General features: G+C 60.6%; 1 protein-coding gene across 1 annotated transcript in view; it reads right to left on the bottom strand.

The window, feature by feature from the left end:
• Positions 1–22880, bottom strand: part of IL6ST (interleukin 6 signal transducer) — a 33034-nt gene that overhangs the window by 9313 nt on the left and 841 nt on the right. The window contains exons 2-7 of the mRNA XM_036020152.1: positions 11608–11686; positions 7647–7952; positions 6515–6635; positions 4571–4737; positions 3871–4025; positions 2795–2954 (exon numbers count right to left, since the gene is read on the bottom strand). Of these exons, the coding sequence (XP_035876045.1) occupies positions 2795–2954; positions 3871–4025; positions 4571–4737; positions 6515–6635; positions 7647–7952; positions 11608–11671 (973 nt within the window). The 5' untranslated portion in view covers positions 11672–11686. The remainder of the gene's footprint in view (positions 1–2794; positions 2955–3870; positions 4026–4570; positions 4738–6514; positions 6636–7646; positions 7953–11607; positions 11687–22880) is intronic.

Here is a 22880-nt window from a genome sequence, read left to right as displayed (position 1 = left end):
AACCAAAATTAAGGACAACAAAAATTTTTAGAAACAAAAAAACAACCAGAACAAAGAAAACTGAACCGTAAGGCAGTCTGACAACCATTCATCCAGACCGGTAAGAGGGGTGGAGTCAGAGGCCGGCGGAGAGGGGTCACGGCAGGAAAAAGTGGTGGCTGGCCAACCCCGAGCGTGGGGTGGCAGCGGGCAGACCCAGTGAGGTGTGCAAGGCAGCTGGCTGTCCGCAGTCACACGTTCACGTGCAGATGAACCAGGTGAAAACAGGCAGCGAGACAGCCCTCACAACCCAGGGCTCCGGTGCCGGGAAACAAAGCCTAAAAGCACTGATTGAAAACACTTGTGGAGACTGAGGCGCAGGGAGAGACTCCCAGCCTCACGAGAGAGGTCGTTGGAGAGACCCACGGGTCCTAGAATGTGCACAAGCCCACTACCTGCCTGGGAGACAGCACCAGAAGGGCCCAGTCTGCTGTGGGGAGCAGTAGAGGGGACTGAAATCCGAGAGAGAGCAGAGCAAGCATCATTGTTCCGTCTCAGACCCCGCCCCCACAAAACGTCACAACCCAGCGACTGGGGTGCCCCGCCCTGGTGAACACCTAAGGCTCCACCCCTCATACGTAACAGGTGCGACTAGACCAAAAGGGAAAAAAAAAAGATGGCTCAAATGGAAGAACAAATGAAAGCTCCAGACCCAATACTTTTAAGTGACCGAAAGATAGCCAGCCTATCAGGTGCAGAGTTCAAAGCACTGGTGATCAGGATGCTCACAGATTGGTTGATTCTGGTTGCAAATTAGATGAAAAAATGAAGGCTACAATAAGTGAAATAAAGAAAAATGCACAGGGAACCATCAGTGACGGAATGAAAGCTGGGTCTCACATCAATGGAGTGGACCAGAAGGAAGAAAAAAACATACAACTAGAAAAGAATGAAAAAATAAGAACTCAAAAAAATGAGGAGAGGCTGAGGAACCTCCAGGAAATCTTTAAATGTTCCATCATCTGAATTATAGGGGAACCAGAACAAGAAAAGGAAGAGCAACAAGTGGAAAAGTTATTTGAACAAACAATAAAGGAGAACTTCCCCAATCTGGCAAAGGAAATGAAGTTCCAGGAAATCCAGGAAGCTCAGAGAGCCCCAAAGAAGTTGGACCCAAGGAGGAACACACCAAGGCACATCATAATTACATTACCCAAGGTAAAAATGAAGGAGAGACTCCTAGAAGCAGCAAGAGATAAGGGGACAGTTACCTACAAAGGAGTTCCCATCAGACTGTCGGCTGATTTCTCAAAAGAGACCTTGCAGGCAAGAAGGGGCTGGAAAGAAGTATTCCAAGTCATGAAAGACAAGGACCTATGTCTAAGACTGCTCCATCCAGCAAAGCTGTCATTTAGAATGGAAGGGCAGATAAAGTGTTTCTCAGATAAGGTCAAGTTAAAGAGTTCATCATCACCAAGCCCTTATTATATGAAATGTTAAAGGGACTTATCTAAGGAAAAGAAGATAAAGAACATGAATAGCAAAAAGACAGCAAACTCACAGTTATTAACAACCACACCTAAAAAACAAAAACTAAGCAAACAACTAGAACAGGAACAGAAACACAGAAATGGAGATCACATGGAGGGTTAGCAGCAGGGAGTGGGAGGACGAGAGGGGGGAAAAGGTACAGAGAATAAGTAGCATAGATGGTAGGTAGAAAATAGACGGGGGGGGGGGGCCAAGAATAGTGTGGGAAATGGAGAAGCTAAATAACTTATGACACATGGTCATGAACTGAAGGGGGAATGTGGGTGGGAGGGGGTGTGCAGGGTGGAGGGGAGTGAACAGGGGGGTAATGGAGCAACTGTAATAGCATAATCAATAAAAAATATTAAAAAAGAAATACACAAGTAAAGAACGTGAAATTACGGAGAAAAGGGTGTGGGCCAGACACATGTCCTCACGGAAAGTGAACCCCGAGGTGTCGGTCACTAAGTCGACGGCTCCCGTCGGGTTCAAGAGCGCTCCCCGATTCCACAAGGGCTATGTCCCCCCTCCCCAGAAAACGCACACCGGCGCTAACGGGAGGTCCGGACTCCCCCAGACTGACTAGCTCGTGGGGGGGGAGGGGGAGGGTGTGGAGCGGGGGCAGGGCAGGCTGTGCAAGCACCGCCCCTGTGAGCCTCCGGCCGAGCCGGGGGTGAGGGGTGGGGCGGGAGGGGCTCGGTGGCTCGGGACACCTCGAGAGGAGGCTGCAAGGGGAACGGTTCAACGGGGAAGCCGCCCGCCGAGGGCCCACTTCACAGTGGCCACAGGGAGTCAGCAGCACCCGCCGCGGCGGTGGCGGTGGTGAGGGACTCTAACCGGGAACCCCACACCCTTTTCCTACAGAGTCTCCGCGCAGCGTCCTCACGCGGGAAGGAGAAAGCCAAGCGACCGAGGGAACGGCAGGACTCTCTTCCCGGGGCTCGTCAGGGGCTGGGAGGAGAGCACGGACCCACAACAACAACAACGACAACAACAATGTACAAAGGCTTCTGCGGAGCGAGGACCTGGGGGTGTTCCGCTGGACGGTGAGGCTGTAACGGTTCCAGGGGTGACGGTCTGGGCAGGGGCCTCTGGACCCTGCTCCTCAGTCACGAGGCCCGCCCCCGCAGGCGCCTGAGACACCCGCCCCCGCTCGCTTGCCCCCCCCGGGAACCACACGCGTGTGCACTGCCAGCAGCGCACACGAGAGCCCGGAAGGCCGGTCTGACCGCCGCGGCCACAGAGCGGGCCCGCGGCCGGCCCCCCCACCCCCGTGCGCACTCACGGTCCTCGCAGGTGGTCCCGCTGGCCTCCTCGCTCCAGGCGCTCCAGTAGCCCCTGCCGTCGTCCTTCATGCAGCGGACCCTGAACACGTGCTCCGTGAACGGCCGCAGGTCCTGCACCGTGAAGGAGGACCGGGTGGACGCCGTGTCCTCGGGGGGGATCTGCAGGCAGAGCGGAGCGGCAAACGCCATGGGGTTAGTTACGGGGTTAATCCCAGAGCCAGCGGACGTTAGGGGCCAACCCAGCGGACGCGACCGAGGAGCTCAAGTGCAGGAGAGGGGCCAACGCGGGTCAGGAGCGGCCAGACTCGGCCACGGCGGCAGATTCGGGGAGCGTGCAAACATCTACTGTGTGGACCCTCCTTCCTCCCTCCCTCCTTCCTTCCCTTCGGTTTCCTTCCCTCCCTCCTTCCCTTCAGTTTCCTTCCCTCCCTCCTTCCTCCCTCTCTCCTTCCCTTCAGCTTCCTTCCCTCCCTCCTTCCTCCCTCTCTCCTTCCTTCCTTCCCTCCCTCCTTCCTTTGCTTCAGTTTCCTCCCTTCAGTTTCCTTCCTTCTTTCCTTCTCTCCCTCCTTCCTTCCTTCCCTCTTTCCTTCCTTCCTTCCCTCCTTCCTTCCCTTCAGCTTCCTTCCTTCCTTCCTTCCAGGGGGCCTACAGCAGGACGAGTCTCAGCGGGAAGACACTGGGAGTTCCAACCTCGATTTAACTCAGGGAACTTGGACAGGAGGGGGTGCGGTCCGCACGCCAGGGCTCGCAGCTGTGACCCACGGGCGGGGCCCGCCAGCCCCTGCTCGCCCTCAGCCGCACACTCTCTCATGCCCACTCCTCCCCTTCACCGGCATAGGCCTTGGGCTCCCTTCGCCTCCCACCCAAATGCCGTCTGCTGTCGCCCCGCATGGCTCCCTCCCGTCACCTAAAAGCCACTGCAGCTCGGCAGAGCTGCACTTTCTGTCGGACGCCCTCCCGTTTGCCCCACCTGGAAACGCAGATCTACAGGAGGCGACGCAAACCCCTTCGGGGGAGACGGTGGGAAGGGGACGGACCCTTCCCGGCCGAGGGCGGCGAGGAACGCCCCGCGAACCTGGGTCCAGGCCGAGGCGCCTCGGGTCCGGTACTGGATGTCGTACTTCAGCCGCATGAAGCTCGTGATGCTCGGGTTGACCCAGGTCAGCTTCAGGATGCTGGACAGCTCCTCCGAGCTGCTGACCGACAGGTTGTGCGGCGGGTTGGGCCTCACTGCAGGACAGAACATGCCCGAGGTCATCGAGGTCCTGCACACACCCATGCCCCCCCCCCCCCCCCCCCGCCCGCTCTACACTTCCTCACTGCACAGCCTCCGCTCGCCCCGCCCACTGGGCCCGCCCCCGCCCACGGGGCCCGCCCACCGGTGTGGGAAGGAGTGCCTGAACTGGGGCCCTCCCTCTCCGCTTAGCACCCCTGCTCACCTTTTCAGCTCAGGCATCACAAAACAAGTACTCGTAGCACAAAGTGGCAAGAAGGAAATGCAAATGGAACGTGTCCACTATGGTTATGACCCTATGACATGCTCGGCAACCGGACAAACACCAGGACGTAACACTCAACGTGAAAACAGCCGTGAGCATGGTCAGCGGGCTACGGGTGTCTCTCTTTATCCGGATTATTTTCAACGCCGTTGGTGAAACGAACTTGTAAAAGTCCCGAATAAAAAAAATGCTCGTTCCTACGCTCGTTGAAAGCTGACAGCTACTTTATAACCCCCGTACGTGTCCAGGAACCCCGAGATCCGGGGGCACGCCCACCTTTATCCACAGGGTCGAAGTTGAGGTGCGCCGACACGGCCCTCCCCAGGGCGTTCTCCGCCTCCACCCAGACCTCCAGGTTCACGAAGTACACGGGCGAGTAGTCGACGGTGCAGGAGGTGGGCGCCTCGCGCCTTGCCCTGCAGTCGGCGAACCTCTCCGTCGCCCTGGACGCAGACGGGGGAGAACCAGCAGTTACAGCCGTGTCTGCAAGGACAGCGTGAGAGAGGCTGCTCGAAATACTCTGGGTCTGGCGAGACCCGGGTCCCTGCACCTCGGAGCACGCAAGCTGGTCCCAGTGAGAGTGAGATAAACTGGTCGCCAAGAGCATTTCTTAAACACGAACCTGCTTTTCTTTAAAACCGAGTCTGATCTACGCCTGACACACAACCGTTTTCTCATCTTTGCTCGGGAACGCTGCACGTAAAGCGCCGGCTCTGCCCCCCCGCCTCTCCTCCGGACCTCAGCCGCGCCTGGGGTCTCCGTGCCGGCCCTCCCTTCTCTGAAACAGAGTCCTCGCCGCACCGGCGGTGGCCTTCCCCAGCACAGGGAGCTCGGAGGAGACAGGAGAGCAGGGGGTGAGAATCCCCGGGCCCTGGCCGGGCCGCTCAGCTGTTTACAGTGTCGCCTGGATGTGCCGGAGTCGTGGGTTCGATCCCCGGTCGGGGCACTTAGAAGAATCAACCAATGAATGCAGAGATAGGTGGAACAAATCCATGTTTCTCTCTCTCTAAAATCAACCAAAAGTTTTTTTTAAATAAAGGAAAATGAAGCCCATGAACTCTCGCGTTGAGCTGGTGGTATAACACAGCTATTTCAGGTGTCTTTAAGCCTGTAATTGAACTGTATCCTCAGGGGAAGAAAAACAGTCCCGCTGAGACGCACACTTGACCAAAAACGGAACAGTTACGGACCTCTGACGAACGGTGCGTGTGCGGAGGAGTCTGGGGTGGGGCAGACTGCCGGCAGCTCACTGTGCGAGGGGTGTGCGAGGGGGGACCGCGGGCCGACGGGGGGAGAGGAGGGAGCGTGAGCACGCACGCGACAGAGCGAAACGCTGCCGCGTCGGTGTGACTGTGGGGCCCCGGCGGTGGGCGCGTGTGAGACCCCCCCCCACTTCTGTGTCTGACGGGAACCAGCGGGCAGCTTCCCGGTGCGCGGGGGTCAAGCCGCCGCCGCCGGAGACCGCTGCTCGACGGGTCTCAGGGCCGGGGAGCGGGACCAGTCAGCCGTCAGGCGGGGGTCCCTGCCCGAAGCGCACATCACCCCCACTGAGAATTTTCGGGGAGGAAAATCGAAGCTGCATTTGATCCAGCATCTAGACCCAGCAGCGACTTCCGGGAAGTGAAGGGTCAGGGATGCGGAACGGTGCAAAGCCGCCACTTTAGCGAGGGGGCCGCGGGGAACAGGGCGGCGGGGGCCGTGGGGAACAGGGCGGCGGGGGCCGCAGCCGAGAGGGACGAGAAGTGCCGGCCCACAGCGCACACAGGCTGTTCCCACCTCGATCGGAGCGGGGGGGGGGGGGCATCTGTGTACCTACGAGACACCTGGGGGGATGGAACCCTGCCCGGAAGCCTGAGGGCGGGGCTAAGGGGTTCTCAGGCATGTTTGGGTGCAGCCGTGGAGTTCGGCTATTTTTCCAGGGGCCTTGCCTTTCGGAGCCTGTGCTCCGGCCTCACTGACGGGACAGCAGGAGGTCTGGGGTCTCCCCTCAGACAGTCCGGGGCGGGGCCCACAGGACACGGGCCCCGAGCTGCCCACTCCTGAGCCGGACGGCGGGCACGCGGGGGCCCACGCCACTCTCCCCCTGCCGCCGGCCGTGCTCACGAACAACGTGAGAAGAAGTGTGTAAGAGTTTGCACGTCGTGCACCAGTCACCCAAGCGGGAATTCCAGCACCAGTGCCTGACTGCGCGCATGCACGCAGCGACCGAGTGGGACTTGCCATTCCGACTTCAAGGTGAAGTTCGTCTCCAGGTGCGTCTCCCTGCCGGCGTCCCACTGGCAGGTCATCCTCTTCCCTTCAGGCACGATGCAGCTCAGGTTCTCGGGTTTCTCTGGAGGCACTGGAGGGAAAAAAATTGCAGCTTTCAAAAGGCTTTTTATCCCCGAATAACAGGCACTGCGTGTGTTTAACCCAAGAAACTGACAACCGAAGTAGAAAACAAAAGGCTCAGGCAGAGTGAGGGCTCGCCGAGACTGCCGTCTAGAACACTGGTCTCTACTGAACCTCGAAGAACTTCTTTCGAGACGGTGACATACACTTCCTATCGTAACCGCCGTTAACTAGTGTGTCTCAAAGTAACTTTCTACGTAAGTATCTAAATAACAGTACCCGCTGATTTCCCCAGTAAGTGCGTTTTATTTTATTTTACTTTTTTAAAGATTTATTTTTTTAGAGAGGGAAGGGAGGGAGATAGAGAGAGAGAGAAACATCCATGTGCCGTTGCTGGGGGCCGTGGCCTGCAACCCAGGCATGTGCCCTGACTGGGAGTCGAACCTGGGACACTTTGGTTCGCAGCCCGCGCTCAATCCACTGAGCCACACCAGCCAGGGCCCCAGTAAGTGCATTTTAGAAAGTGGCCACACGTGCACATTAGCAAGAGGCCAGCAGACAGAAGCGAAAATGATTCTTTCTGTTTCCCTTCCAACTGCCCCCCCGGACCCTGCTGGAAGGGAAGCAGATGGCACAGCACTCGAGCTCTGGGTGACTCGGGGACCCGGCGAGCCCCTCGGGGGCCCCCTGAGTCGGCTCACTCTGGGGGAGGAGCACCTTCTCCAGGTGGCTGCTCGGCGGGCGTCTCCCCCGCCACAAGGGGGCGCTGGAGGTTGCTCCGGGCAAGGTCAGCTCTGCCCTGGCGGCCGCGGGGGGCCGCGGGGTCACAGGCCCTTCTGGAGGCCCGCCGGACGCACGGCCGGCCGGGAGGACGGCGGCGTGAAACTCGCCCTGCTTTCCGGGTTTCTCTGGCCACGGGCGGTGAGACCCCACCCCTCGGCTCCCTCCCCGCGGACGGGAGTGCCAGGGGGGCCCCCCGCCCCGCCCCCGCAGTGCCCGCCCCGCCCCGCCCCGCACTCACGGCCGGCCGTCACGTGGACGCCGTACACGTTCTGGTCGAGCTGCCCGAACGTGCGGACGTTGCAGGTGAGCTGCACGCTCAGCAGCGACAGGCCGGCGAGGGTGACGCTGGCCGCGGTGCTGTTCAGGACGGCGTACTGCCGGCGGGGCACGGCGACGTGGTTCGTCCTCCAGAAGATGTCCTCGGCGCGGACGTGGAGGTCCCGCATGCACTGCTCCTTCAGCACGCACACGGCCGTGAGGTTGGCGCCCAGCGGCACCACCGGGGCCTCGGGGACGATGGAGCCGCAGGGGTCCAGCAGCTCGCCTGCGGGGGCGACAGCGGGCCACGTGAGGGCGGGCCGGGCGCCCGGCGCGCGTGCAGACCCCCACCGCCACGGACGCCTCTGAAGACACGGAGAGAAGAGACACGCGGCGAGAGGCGGCACGGCCGGAATTCAGTGCCACCGTCCGCAAACCAGTAAACGGACCCCAGGGACCACGCGGGAGGAGGAGGACAACAGAGCGAAACCCAGGCGGCTGCAGCCCATCCTGTGCTGTGCCACCTCGGCTTCCGGACACACGGGCTGTCCGTCCCCTCACAGCCCGGGGCCAGCCGGAACCCCCGGCCCGTGAGCTGCTGGGGTTCGAGGGCACTGGGGGGTGGGTGGTCCGCACCGGTCACGCGCCCCCGTTCAGCCGAGGAAACAGCAGGGGCAGCGAAAGACAGAAGTGGAACGAGGGGCCCAGACGCACTGGTTTTAAGCGTCCGTGGGTGGGACAGGGCGGGTGTTGAGAGTAGAGGACCCGCCCGTGGACACGTGAGACGCGACTGGACCGACGACAGGCGTCCCGACCCCCCGGCGGGGGAGACCCGGTGGGGGAGATACGCTGGCACTGCTCCGTGTGTGACCGGGGGTGAGAAACGTCCCCACGGCCGGAGGGAAAGGCAGGCTCACTGAAACCGTTCCAGATCAGCCCCGTCCCACAGAGCTGCCAGGCTCTCTGAGGTTAGATCCCGGGAAGGTTTTTTTAAATCCAAAGAGGTATTCAGTAAAACTGTGGCAGGAAAAGAAAACTCCAAAAGTTTCTTGTGCTCTGTAACTGTGACACTTGCAAAATTTCACACAGGACTGTAGAAGCTGACCAGTCGTCACCAAGGCAACGGCCAGTTACTCAAGGTCGTACACTGACTCCCGTGATAAGCTCCTGTGCTCTGTAGCTTCTGCAAATTCCTCCTGCGTTTTCCCTTCGTCTCCCATATAAGGTAGCTGGACCTAACTTCCGCATTCAGCTTCTGTAACCTCGCTCCGCCACGTAGGTAGGGAGCCCGGGACTATTTAAACCCCGGGAGAGTGAGGATCGGTGAGCAGAGGATTTGGATGTTAACCACCCCCTCTGGGCCCCCGGGGAATAAAGTTTGTGCTTCGTTATCTCCCCGCGTGTGGGTGGATTTTCCACAACAAAACCGGCTGGAGTCTTCGGGCAGATGCGCTGGAGCTGCGGACGGAGTTCACCACGGCAAATGCCAGCGCGTGCACCGTGGCACCACGGACGCCTGGCTGCCGTTTCCCCACAAAACCAGGGTCTCGTCCTCGGGTTCAAACCTGCGTTTGACTGGCCGATGACTCGTAGTCGAGGTCTGTCCAGGAGGTGTCCAGCCACGTGACGTGAGAAACGGAGACAGTGAGTGAGGGAGACACAGGACACAAGAAACACTGTGCACAGGACAGTGACGCCTCAGTCCCCTTCAGAGTGGGCACCTGGGACCTCACGCCGGTCTCCCCCAGTTGCCATCAGCTGCCCCGTCACAGTTTCCTGAGTCTCATCGATGGTCTGAAACCTCCTCCCCTTCAAAGGTGCTTCTGGGAGAAGCCAGAGGTCGCAGGGCGCCAGCTCTGGGCTGGCAGGGAGCCGAGTCACCGGGTGACTCGGTGCTGCATCGGAAAGCTCCTCGTGAGACGTGACGCACGAGCAGGCGCAGCGTCTGTCGGGACGAGGCTGCCGATCGCCCGCTGCCCGGAGCCGCTGCGGTCTTCCAACTCACCCGACCAGTCTCCATGGACGGAAGTTCAGGCTCAGCACGGAACCCGACGCAGACACGTCACTCCACTCGCTCGGTCACTCCGACTGCGACGGCCGCACAGTGCAGGCACGCTCACGGAACAGTGTCCACCGCCCCACCGACTGGCACAGTGAGGGCGTCACAGCTCACACGTGCCGTTCCCGTGCACTCTCCCGGTCTGCCGGGTCACATCCACGTTGCTCAGACCGTTCTCGTCACGCCAACCCTGACCTCACGTGTGAAGAGCACCGACTGAGAGAGCCAGGTGCCCAGGCGAGCGGCCCTGCGCCCCTGGACACGGCTGTGCCTCCATCCTGCCCCACACGCTTCTCTCTTCCTCGTCGTCTCCTCCCCACCCAAGGGCATGCTCGCCGGTTTTACGGCGTGGGGAGGGCGGGGGTGAGGGCGGGAGGGGGACGCCCACGTGAGAGACACGCACCGGCTACCTCACGCGTGCACCCCAGCCGGGGACCGGACCCGCAGCCTTCAGCTCGAGGGACGACGCTCCCGCCAGCTGAGCTGCTCGGGCGAGGCCCCCCGCTCCCCTCACAGTGCGACTGGCACCCCTTCCGCAAGCCGTGGGGCCCTCAGCCCCCCCGCTCTCCGACCTGCCCCTTTCTGCCCCGGCAGTGGGCGGGCTGACCTCCACGGCCGGGCTATTGGAGACATGCCACTGCTGGCCAGCTCCCTCGTGCTCTGGGGACACCTGCCCTCGGAGCCCAGCCGAGGCCACGTGGAGGGAGGCCATGCGGAACGAGGCCACGCGTGGTACGCTCTGGCCAAGAGCTGCAGTGCCGCCCTCGGCCCGCGGCCGGCAGCAGCGCCGCCCAGGCGAGCGCGTGCCCTCCAATGACGCCAGCCTCTGCCTCCGCAGCTCCGGGCGCAGGCTCCAGGCGCACCGCGGTGGTGGGCCGGTCTGCACCGCCACCCTCGGAGGCCACGAGATGCCATGACTGCTGTCGCCGGAGGCCATGGTGCGTCGGGGTGACCGGTGAGGCAGCGGCGGACAGACCGGCACCGTGGGAGGGAAGAGGAGGAGGGGACACGCACACTCACCACACTGGCCGAGGACAGGACCGGGGAGGGCCGCCCGCATGCCAGACGCCGGCATCGGGGCTGAAGACGGTGTGTGCTGCTGGGGGAGCATGCCGATTGGGGGGGGGGCAGGTACCGCAGACTCGGCGGCAACAGAGGACAGCGTCCCCTCCTCACGGGGTGACGGGGGCACTCCGTGCGAACACACCGGTCAGACTCCTCCCTGGCCGGCAGCCCAACCGGGAGCCACGTGGCCCCTCAGCCGGCAGCCCGCCGTGCAGCTGCAGGAAAGCGACGTTCCGACCCGAGCAACAGAACCACCGCCCTCGGACCGTGTCTGGTGCGGGCGCTCCCCCAAGCGCGCTGCACTTGCACCCTAACAACAAGCATCTCACCTCCACCCTTGTCATCAAGCCCCCGGGGGGGCTGCTGTCCAGACACCCTGGTGCACCAGTGTGCTGGACTTCCCCAGCGGCCTGAGGCGGCGGGGACCACGGCGTCCCCAGCTTCTGGCCACACATGGGGATGAGCTGGCGGCGGGGAGGGGCAGGGCTGTGCACCGCGTGTGACCTATGGCGGCCAAGTACCAGGAGGGCGATGGGCAGATTTTCTCCCATTTCTTTATTTTTAAAAACAACGACCTCCCCTTCCCCTGCCTCACAGTTACCGTTACTACAGCTACACGGCGTTCAGAATTACTGTCTCGACTCCAACCGTACAAAGTAGCATGATTTATTGAGAGCACTGCACTCCTTCGAATCGTTTTAACACGGCGTTAGTCTCTTAACAGTGGTCCCAGAAAGAGCACGTAGCAGGCAGAGTTGTACGGCCATCAGAACCGGAGAGAGGGGCGGGAGGCGGGGTCCCCCCCGAGCCTTACCTACTAGAGACTCGACGGCCAGGAGGAGGAACAGGACTCGCCCCGTCCAGGTCCAACGTGCCGGCATCTTGCGTGGGTGTTTCTGTGAAGACACACGTAACATGATTTAACATTTCGTCTCTTACTGCACCGGAGGCAGGACAACTCTGACAGCTCCTCTGTTTCCAGTGCACGGCTGTTTTCTAAACGGGGGTGCGTTCTCATGAGAACCCAGAAAACTGTGAGTCTTCCGAATACTTCTGTTTACTCCCGCTAAAGTCACGGCCACGGGAACCGTGGGCGGAAAGCCTGTTTCACACTTCGGGGTGGATGACCAGAACACCCCGCCCTCTGTCATCGAACACCCCGAGACGGAGCGCTTCAGGGAGACCGGGTTCGGCACTGCAGACCCACGCACGCAGCCTCCACGGTGACCCGAGAGCGTGGAGAGGAAACACCTGCCACTCAGAGCACGACCGAAAACACCCCTGGTACGCGCAGGAGCCAGCCCACAGAGCAGTAAAAGATTCCAACACCGAGTAGAAAAACAGGAAAGAGAGGTGAACAGGCGATTCGTAGAAAAGGAAACACAAGTGACTCGAGCACCTGAAGCGGTACTTTCGACTTCACTCACAACGAAAGATGCAAATGGAATGGGTGTGCGGCGGCACGAGGCGACACCAGGTGACAGGGACGCGCTGGGAAGGAGCGTGGCAGCTCCTTGCCCGGCTGTGGGCCTGTGAGCGCCCCTGACGACCCGGCACCCCCACTCCCGAGCACCTGCCCGAGGGAAGGGGGCACCCCCGCCAGGCCTCCCGGGGACGCGCCCTCCACTGCTCTCCGGCCCCACCTGGCAAGGACCCAGACGCCCGCCGCCCGCCGGCGAGGGAGCAAACAGCTGTTCCGACCGCGGGGCGCCTCTTCGGGACACAGACACAGGGGCGAGCTCGTGACGGGCGCAGCAGGAGGAGGACTCACAGAGTCACGTGTGACTCCACTCCTGGGAAAGACAACAGGTGGCCTCGGCATGGGGACACAGCGCCCAAGTGGGCCAGTGCAGCTGGGAGGGGCCGAGTCCTGGGCACCAAGGGACTCGGGGGGGGGGGGGGGCAGGGGGTGACAGAACCACTCCACAAGCTGACCACGGTGGGGACAGCAAGACTCCACATTGATGCAATACGCTGCTGACTGGTGTTGCCAGGGCCAGGGCCAGGCCCCGCCCCTTGGGGCAAGCGCACAGGGGCTGGGGTCTCCGGGACTGCGTGGCAGCCAGCACGCAACCCCGGGGCTGGCGACGGGGACCTGGTGACTCACACCACGGTGGCAGCACAGGGTGGCATCAGCACTCTGGCACCCGCTGCCCGAGCCCCACACAGCACCACCGTCCAGAGCAGGTGACAGCGGGGCCCCAGGGGCCTGCAGAGGCTGCTCCTGTGCAGCGGCAGGAGGCAGGCCTGCGCTTCACCCCAGAGGAGGACAGCCTCTCTGAGTGCCAAGGCTGCAGGCAGGAAGCCCTCTGCTGTGTGGTGGGGCACCTTTTCTGTTTTCCCCACCTCGGAAAGACGGTCCAGCCGAAGGCAGTCGAGGGGCCTGCCCCAGGAAGTGCAGGAGACCCAGGGAAGCTTGTCTCCTGGCAGACTCTGTGCCACAGGCGGGTGAGTTTAGGGCTGACAAATCAGTCCTCAGCCCTGGCCGGGTACTAGGTAGGTGGCAGCGTTGCCCCTTACACCAAAAAGGCTGCAAGTTCAATCCCTGGTCAGGCGTGGATGGGATGCAACTGATTGACAGTTCTCTCTCACATCAATGCTTCTCTCTCCTAAACAAACAAACAAACAAACAAACCCCAATAAACGTATCCTCAGGTGTGGATCATAAAAAAAAAAAAAAAAACCTCAATGAAAAACAAAACTGCCCAGGCTGGTGTAGCCTGGCTCAGTGGATTCAGCACGGGCCTGTGAACCAAAGGGTCACTGGTTCGATTCCCAGTCAGGGCACAGGCCTGGGTTGTGGGCCAGGTGCCCAGTGGGGAGTGCTTGAGAGGCAACCGCACACTGATGTTTCTCTCCCTCTCTTTCTCCCTCCCCTTCTCTCTAAAAATAAACAAATAAAATCTTGAAAAACAAAACCAACCCGGACAAGGTGTGCAGCCAAAAGGGGTGAGTAACTCCTCCCAAGGACCCGAGCACGAAAGTGCACAGAAGCTCCATTCACAGGAGCTGAGCAGCAGGCGCAACCACAGGCCCATCAGCGGTGGAACAAGTCAGCCGTGGCCCGTCACGCCCACACCCCAGGGAGTTGGGGGGACGGGGAGACCAGATCACGGATGACTGACTCAGAGCAAATCACAGCAGCGACCCGAACCTCACGTATGACGTGGGAGGAGGGAGCCAGACGCAAGGAAGGCACGGCCCGGGGCGTCCAGCCCGCGGCCCAGGACCGCCGTCAATGCAGCCAGCACCAAATCCCAGGTTTACTTAAACCTCCTTCTGCTCATCAGCCTTCACCCGTGTTTGATGGGCGGCCCAAGACAACTCTCCTGCCCGTAGTGTGGCCCAGAGACGCGGAAGGCCGGCCGGCCCTGGCACAGGCTCCCCTGCACCAGAGCCCAGACACGGGCTGCAGGCAGGGCGAGGTGACACAGGCCGGCCAGGTCACCCCGGGGGGAGGGGCGGACAGGAAACCTGGACGTGGTCTGCACGCGGAAGGGCTGGGAGCCGGCACTCAGGGCTGCGGGGCGCGTGGGTAAGTCGTGCCTAGAGAAAACACTCCCCCCGGCAGTGCTGGCGAGGGCAGAACTGCTGGAGCGGGGCGCCGTGCCCTGCGGAGATGACTCACGGGCGCTCTCCTGCCCCGAGGTCACCGTGGGGACCGGCAGAGCTGCTCAGAGCCGCCCGGAAGCGGGGTGAGCGGTGCTCCGTAGCGGGTCCGCACACGTCTGAGCCTGTCGGTTCTCCGGGCAGCTCCCCCTCCAACGTGAGCGCAGCCGCCCACGCGCAAGGCTGCTCACGGAGCAGGATTTCGACAGCCGGGCGGGAAGCAGCCCGCGCCATGCTGCGCGCAGGGCCCAGCTCCCTGGCGGCGAGCGTGCGCGGCCCGGAGGAGGGAAGCTCCGTGCGTGCGTGTGCACGTGCGCGCGCTCGGCGGTCTCTCGGGGTCCTGTGACGTACAGGGGCGAACAGTGGGTCACTTGTGGGCAAGACGACAAAAAAAAACCCACGACAAAAGACACGCCAACTTCTTGCACACGCGTAAGGCGCAGACACCGCCCCCACTGGGCGGCCCAGACCCCAGCGCGGGAGGGGGCCGCCGCCCGCGCTTTAAGTCAGAAAATGCTCAGGAGGGGCGGGGGGAGGTAGAGGAGGGCGGGGGGGACAAATGGTGATAAAAAATAGTGCACGAATGAATGGACGAACGAATGCACAGAAATACTGGAGGTGCAAGCGTCCTCCCCCAAGCACGACTGCGGACGCCGTGACCCGCGCTCCGCCGTGGACCCTGTGGGACGCAGCACTGAGCGTTGTCAACGCAAACGCTAACTGGACGCCGCAGCCCCGGCCACGAAGGAGCCGCTGGGCACCCAGGTCCCTGGCAGCGAGCGGCTAGGCGTCCCCGGCAGCGGCCTGAGAGAAGCGCGGGCAGGACCCGTTCTCCTCCGCCTCGTCTCGCTCCGCGCCTCCCGCAGCCCGCAGCGCCCATCGGAAGAGCCCCCGCGTCCCACGGCTGCCCCTCGCAGCCCCAGCCGTCCTGACCACGCCCCCTCGTCCATCCTGACCACGCCCCTCACCCGCCCCTAGTCCGCCCTGACCACGCCCCTCACCCATCCTGACCACACCCCTCGTCTGTCCTGACCACGCCCCTAGTCCGTCCTGACCACGCCCCTCACCCATCCTGACCACACCCCTCGTCTGCCCCGACCACGCCCCTAGCCCGTCCTGACCACGCCCCCTCACCCATCCTGACCACGCCCCTCGTCCACATGGCAGAGGGGCTGGAAACTGGCCGTCTCCCCGTCTCCCCGTCTCCCCGTGGCACCACGGTTCAACGCTCGCAGAGGAGGGGCCCCAGGGAGACCCTCAGAACGTGACGCTCCCCGATTCGTACCGAAGTGTCAGGACGATGTGATGGGACGAAGGGCCGCCTGCTAACGAGCTTGACTCGCGGCCCGAACCCAACAGACGCTGCCCCGCACCCCGGGAGCTCTGCTCAACCGGCCCAGCCCGGCCCGCGGCTGCGCGTGTTGTCCGTGGGCATCCTCTCTGGAGCCGAAGCCTGGCCCCTGACCACAGCGGCAGGAGGGGTTCGGTCCGCTCGCTCCAGAAACTGAGCGGCTGCTCCGGGGCAAGGCCTCCCGCAATGCCACTCCAGCAGGGGCCCCCTGCCACGGGCGGGCCGGAGCCACTCACGGCTGCCGACACGCAGCGCAGCGCGCAGGTCCGAGACGACCCCTGGAGCTGCTCATCTTCGCCCCCGCTCGCTCCCGGGGGTTTTCTCAAGCGGGAGAAGGGCAGTGGAGCCACATCGACAGACAGTGGGTAGTTTTGGTCTTCACGAACTATTTTTATTACATTGGCTGTGTTCTGGGAGCGTCCCCCAAGGACAGAGGGAAAAAGCATGAATGCGTCCAGGTGCCGCTGCTGCACGTGGGGAGCAGTGTCAGCAGCAACTTCGCGCCGCGGCCGCAGCCGAACCACAGCTGCCCGACCGACAGACAGACGGCCGCGGGAGGCCCGCTGAGTGGGCCGCGGGGCAGCGAGCAGGACGGGACACGTCCACACGGGAGTGTGACCGGGAGTAAGTCTGCGAGAAGCTGATCGTGCCCACATTACATTAACTGATTATTATTTAAAAACCATCCAACTCTGCCCCATGCCAGTCGTGCGGACTATGAATTCGTGGCACCCGATACCAGTATACCATTCTGCATTACGCAAAGTGCTGCCATACAAATTGTTCCACTGCTACTTCAGTTATCCCAGGGAACCAGGTGGGGAGGGCAGGGGTTATCTTATCACTTCAGACAGTTTGTTTCCCAGAGCGGTGTCAGGGTTACGACAAGCCTGAGCGGAAGGTACTAGACTCCCCACACCCCCCGCCCCCACCTCACTCACCAGAGTGGGGCGTGTGACCAAGGGGGAGCCTGCAATGACACACTGCAGTCACCCCAAACCTGCAGGTCACCTTAGGGCGGGCTCTTGGTGTCATTATACACCCTACGGGTTTGGGACGACCGGGACGGGCCACCAGGGCTTGACGACAGAAACCGGACACTCACAGAGGACCCCCCCCCCTTTCCTTGGGGCCTCGCTCAGCGGCTTCCTGCTCTCAGCTCTGTGGGGGCGTCCCACTGCAGATCCTCCCCCCCCAGCCCCACCTGCGCCCAAGCGCTCCAAGGTCCCGCTGCCCCGCCGCGTGCCTGGGACACGGGCGCCCAAGCCTGACCTGAACTTCCCTGGTGTCTGGGGCACGTTCCGGAAACGGGAGAGGGACTCGCTGCTGAGTCCGACAAAAGCAGTTAATTTAAAACAAACCTGTAACCCAGCCCTAGCTCCTGCCTCCCCAGCGGTGACCTCAGGCCACCTGCCCTTCAGCTGCCGGGTGACGTAAGGCGCCGAGGGGTCCAGACGAACCCTCAGACCCGCTTGGCGCCAGGCCACCTTCCAGCCGACGGGGCGGCAGCTCCTCCCTGAAGCGTAACAAGGCAGCTTCGAACTGGGGCAAGGAGCTGGGTCTCCCATTGCTGTTTCAGACACAGTTAAGCCTTTGATATCGTTTAGTGACATGTAAGAAATTAAACTGGTAACGATGATATTTTAAAATGCAAAGCAAATACATAATTATTTCTAAATGTTCAAAGAAACAGAAGTTGAAAAACATGCCATGTGGAAGTCCTCCATAATCCCACCAAGACAGCAACTAAGTAATTTCTTAGATAATTTTGCAAACACTTTTTTCTATTTTCTTTTTTAGTTTGGCATGGCTAGAGTTATTTCAGCCTGGAAAAAGAAGAAGAAAAACAGAAAAACAAACAACTCAAAAATGCCCATCCACCCACATCTTCCCTCTGGCACCCAGCAGCCTGTCCTCTGTCCCCGAGTCTGTTTCCGTTTTGTTTGTTCTCTGACTCTGTTTTTTCCAGATTCCACCCGCAGGTGAGCCCTGCGCTGCCTGTCTCTGCCTGACTGCTTCAGCTGGCACAACGCCCTCCGGGTCCGTCCGTGCGTCCGTGCGGTCCTCAAGGCCAGACCCCGCGCTTTCTCACCGCTGAGCAACCCCCCCCCCCACCATGCGTGTGCGGCGCTGTCTCCGCCCAGCGGTCACTGAGGGACATCGGGGTGGCTCCGCGGCTCAGCCACTGTACGTGCTGCCACCCTGGACACAGGACAGCGTGCATCTTGCAAAGTGGTCTGCACACCGACCTTTGCACTGCACAGACACGTGCTTCCTCACTCCACACGAGCGGATCACAACACCGTTCCCTGCCCTGCTCTCCTCGGGTCACACCGAGCACTGGCCACGTCCCAAGTCAACCACAAAGACGAACCCCTTGCGTCCTCTGCGTGAACTCACCGTCTGACCCAGGTCTCCCCGGACCACCCCCGTTGCTCACCCCCCGCTGCCTGTTTTTCTCAGCAGCACGTGGCACCTTCGCAGACGAGCCGGCGGCACACACGCCCTGTGGAGAGCCAGATCAGAAACGATCTAGTCTCTTGGAGCGAGTCGGCCCTGTCACGCACGGGAGGGCTGAGGCAGTCCTGGACAGAACGTGTATACAAACGTGGGGGCCGGGTTCCGACGGAGTTTATTGACAGAAACCTGACTTGCCCCACCTGGAAAACACAGGGGAGAACCCCTGAGCAGGCGGGTCAGGCAAAGGTGTCTCAGACTCAACACTAATTGGTAAATGAGACTCCATTAACGTGAAAGCTCCTGCTCTGGAAACACTAGTAAGAGAATGAAAAAACAAGCCAGACTGGGGGAAAACACTCACAAATCCATTTTCTAATTAACCCTTATTCCAGAATACATATTTAAAACTATCAAAACACAAGGAGGCAACACACCTAATCACAAAACCAGCAGAGACAGACAGGCCACTGGCAGAGATCTGGCTGCACATAATCCTGTGCCCACGATTCCACTGCTGGGCATTTTCCGAGAGAAATGAAGGCTCCGTCCGGGCAAAACCTTGGGCCCAGTTAAATTACCGCATATTTTTCCACCAATTAAACCTGCCCACCCACAACAGGGAAGTCGGTTTATTCGTGCAACAAGCACATTCAGTGCTCTCTGTGCGGGGTGTGATTCTGGACGCCGGGAACGCAGCGGAGGGCCGACCAGAAAGGCTGATCACACCCACACCCGCAGCCACCCCGTTCCCAAACAGGGGCCCGTCCTGCGGTGCTGGGGGTCTCGGCTCCCGTGCAGAGCGTGCAGGCGTGGCTGGCTGCTGGCACGCCCCCGCCCCACGCAACGTATCACAGACGTGCGGCAACGCCGCTCGTAAAGAAGCAAACGGGAGGCGTCCCTTTTAAAGTCAGGATTCTAAAGAGATGCTTGGAGTCATCCCTTATTCAACACAGCTCTGGAGGGCGTAACAAAAAATAAAATAAATCAGATGAAAGTGGGGGAAAAAAAACCTTGCAGGTGACACGTCATCCATTGCGAGTTTAACATAACAGGTGAATTTAGAAAAGCTCACCAAGCCCTGGCTGGCATAGCTCAGTGGATTGAGCGCGGGCTGGGAACCAAAGGGTCGCAGGTTCGATTCCCAGTCAGGGCACATGCCTGGGTTGCAGGTCAGGTCCCCCAGCAACCGCACATTGATGTTTCTCTCTCTCTTTTTCTCCTTCCCTTCCCTCTCTAAAAATAAATAAATAAAATCTTTAAAAAAAATCACCAAAAAATAGAGTTCTCTCCTGTATGCCAGTAACAAGCAACTAGAAAACGTAATAGAAAAACTCCCATTCACAGCAGCATCAGAAAGTGTATCTAGGGAAAAACTAATGAGACTAAGCGAGGACTTTATGGAGAAAACGGTAAAACCTCACTAGAAGTTTCACTAGGAAGACCTCGATTTCATGGAATGAACAAAAATGTACAGGGGAGACGTCAGTTCTTCACAGGCCAGTATTTTAACGCAGTGCAACTTGAATCCAGACTGCGGAGTGATTATGGAGCGTCGCAAACCGATGTCAGATTCCACATAAACGCTGGCGAAGGGCCAGACGGCAACGTCCAAAGAGAACAGACTCCGTGTGATGAGCAGACGCACCGTCCATAAGGAGACCCTCTAAGACGGCAGCAATCAGAACACGGCACTGGATTCTTACAGCAGGCGGCCGAGTCGGCGGCACGGAACGGACTGTCCAGAACCAGACCCGGGGCTCAGGCCGTCCTCCCCAGAACCAGCCGCTCTCTGCCAGGAGGGGCTGCGGCACCGGGCCTCGCCCCGAGCGGTCAGCAGAAGCCAGTCCTCGCCCGCCCACACCGGGACACGCTCGCGGCGCACAACAAACAGGAAACGGTCACCGTCGTCGTGACAGCATCGCGGGTGCTCCCGGAGCATCTCACGTGGCCGACCACCTCGGCGCCTCGAGTTTCTCGGTTTCCGTGCAGCCACATCACGTGGCTGAGCTCCGTCCTCTCCCGCCTCTGCCGTCTGTCTCCTGTGCGAAGTCTCCCTGGGGGTTCGTCGCCTCCTGGCTGCGCACGCACCAGAAGGGCCTGGCGTCTGCCATTAAAGCATCAACTTCTCCGAAGACTGAAGAAGTCAGCTGCGACCTTCCAACACCGATCCCGCCCTCCGGCTGGATCTCCCGCTCCCGCTGTATCTCCATCCTGAACACTCTGTCCCTGCCGCAAACAACGCACGCACACACACTCAAATGCACATGCTTGTCTTTAAAGTCCCAGCACTCCCCCCCCCCCCCCATCTGAGAAACAGCCACCCTTCCTGAGCGGCCTGCGCCAGGGGGCACGTGTCCCCGGCCCACCCGGCCCACCGCAGCTCCCTCCGTCAGGAACCTGGTCCAGCCACCCTCCACGGCGCCCTTCCCTGGGTCTCCTCTCCTCCACCCTCAGCGCTGCTGCCCCGAGGAGCACTGACCGCTTCTCCCTCCGCCGGCCTCCTCCCTTCCTCCAGTCCCTCCATGCCGCTCTGACTGAGCTCCTGTGGTGGGCAAAAGTCTCCAGAGACCCACCTGCAAGCTGTCAGTCTTTTCCCCCAAACTTTACAAAGGGTGACTAACAATGCCCACTACTACAGCTATTCAAGCACCTAAAAACGTGGCTTCAGTGGGCCTGTCCAAGCTGTCTTCTCCAACGTCTGAAGGCTGCTCTAAACCCCCTCCCCGCACCCCGGACTCAGACTCTCCCTCGGGCCACCCTGCCGAAGCGCTTACGGAGAGAAGAGGGAGCAATCCGGTTCCTGCTGCGGTCACGCTCAATTACCCCTGTTTCCCCAAGGCACAGCGAAGACCGGGGCTCTGCACCCGCACAGCTGGTCTGGCCTTCGGTCACTCCCAGCGGCCACCCCTGCAGAGTCTAAGCTCAAGCCCAGGGAATGATAGACCCTCCTGGCGCCCGGCTACTGCAGAGATGGGCGGCCGCAGGCGCCGTCCCCTCCTCCGCAGGCTCTCCCTGGACGCGGCTCCGTACCGTGCACCGCTCGGCCCGCTTGTCTTTCCCCGGACGCCTCCTCCCCTCTCACAGACGCCTCTGCTCCCAGTGTTCTTGCGTAACCAGTGTCCTCGGGGGGTTCATCACCCTGGACTGGAACGACTTGATCTGTGTATCAGCATCCTCAGAATCTAATGTACTCCAAGGCACATAACAGACCATTAAGAGTGGGTTTTAAAAGGCCATCTGGTATGGCGTACAGTTCCAGGCCCTGTCCCTCCAGGCCGCTCTAGCAGGAGGCAGCCCACCAGCACCCGGTTACGGGCTGAGAGTCTGTGGCTAGGCTGTCCAGGTATGAATTTGGACCTGCCATCTCCCAGCCAAGGGGCACCAGGCAAGTCCATGACCCTGGTTACACCTGGGCCTTTCCACATAAAACTCCAGTTGGAATGGGCTCCCTTCCTTTTTCCCTTTATCCAAATCTCCCCCGGGCTTCCAGGCTGACCTCTGGTGAACCCTTGGGTCAGTCCAAGCCCGCAGCGTTTTCTGTAACACTATGCATTTAATTAACACTCCCTTTCACCCCGTGAGTCTCCCCGCCTGCCTGCCTGCCTGCCTGCCTGCCAGCTCTGGGAAGGTCCCGAGGGCACTCCGAGACTCCCTCAGCCCCCACAGCCAGCAGCAGGCGCACGGTGCTTGTTGGGTGAGAGGAGGAAGCTCCGTGGGGACCCCACCCCCTCTGCAATCAGAGACCAGGGGCAGTTGCGGACAGACGCACCACCTCCAGCCCAGCCGCAGACACGCAGGGGCTAGCAGGGGCCAGAGTGCCGGCCACAGAGGGACAGGCTCCGAAATCAGGCGCGAGAAAGAGAAAGGCTTTCTCCCTGCAGGGGAGCTGCAGGCTATGCGGAGGCCCCAAGCCCTAGGCAGCAAGCAGGTCAGCTAGGGGAAGGGACCAAGGACAGGACCTGGGTTTCCCAGGGACGCAGCCTCAGTTTCCTCTCTATCCAGTGAGCCGTGTAACCCACATCCCACATGAGTAATAACTACCTTCACCTGACCACGGGCTGCAGCCCTGGGGAATGCCTCAAATAAACTGGAAGCGCTGCATTTCACGAGTAAACACGAGAACACTGAACACACTTCTCACTGCCCGAGAAAACTGTGCGCAATCGGCTGGCAGCAGTGTTTACACTATTTAAACAACCTGTGAGAAAGTCAAACACACACAGACAAGACTGCCAAAACTTGAGACAATAGCAGAGACTCAAGACCAGGAAAAAAAAAATTCCACTACAAACCTGATCCTGCATTTCTGACACTTTCTCCGCCCTGCCAGTGTTTCCTTCCGCTCGCGATTAACACAAGTGTCCAAAATTATCCCGGAAGGACAGGCGCTGGAAAGCACAATTTCACTCTGTCGCCAGTTGGTTCTACGCAACACACTATTCCAGCTAACAGTTCCAAAACACTTCCAAACAGGAGAGACCATGAACGTAAGAAGCTCAGACAATGGCAAAGGGCCTGAGCCACTCAGTTCAAATTCGGAGCCCATCCAGCGCCAGGCCGCCCGTGCGCGTGTGCGGGACGTGCTCACCACACCGACCACCCCAGCCCCCAGCCTTTCAGAGGTTCCCGCCGGCTCTGGGACAGTGAGTTCCCATCGGCCTAGTCGCCGA

Source organism: Phyllostomus discolor, chromosome 3, assembly GCF_004126475.2.
Source record: "Phyllostomus discolor isolate MPI-MPIP mPhyDis1 chromosome 3, mPhyDis1.pri.v3, whole genome shotgun sequence".
NCBI classification, from domain to species: Eukaryota; Metazoa; Chordata; class Mammalia; order Chiroptera; family Phyllostomidae; genus Phyllostomus; species Phyllostomus discolor.
The sequence above is the reverse complement of the archived record's forward strand: the minus strand, read 5'-3'. Positions and strand labels throughout refer to the sequence as shown.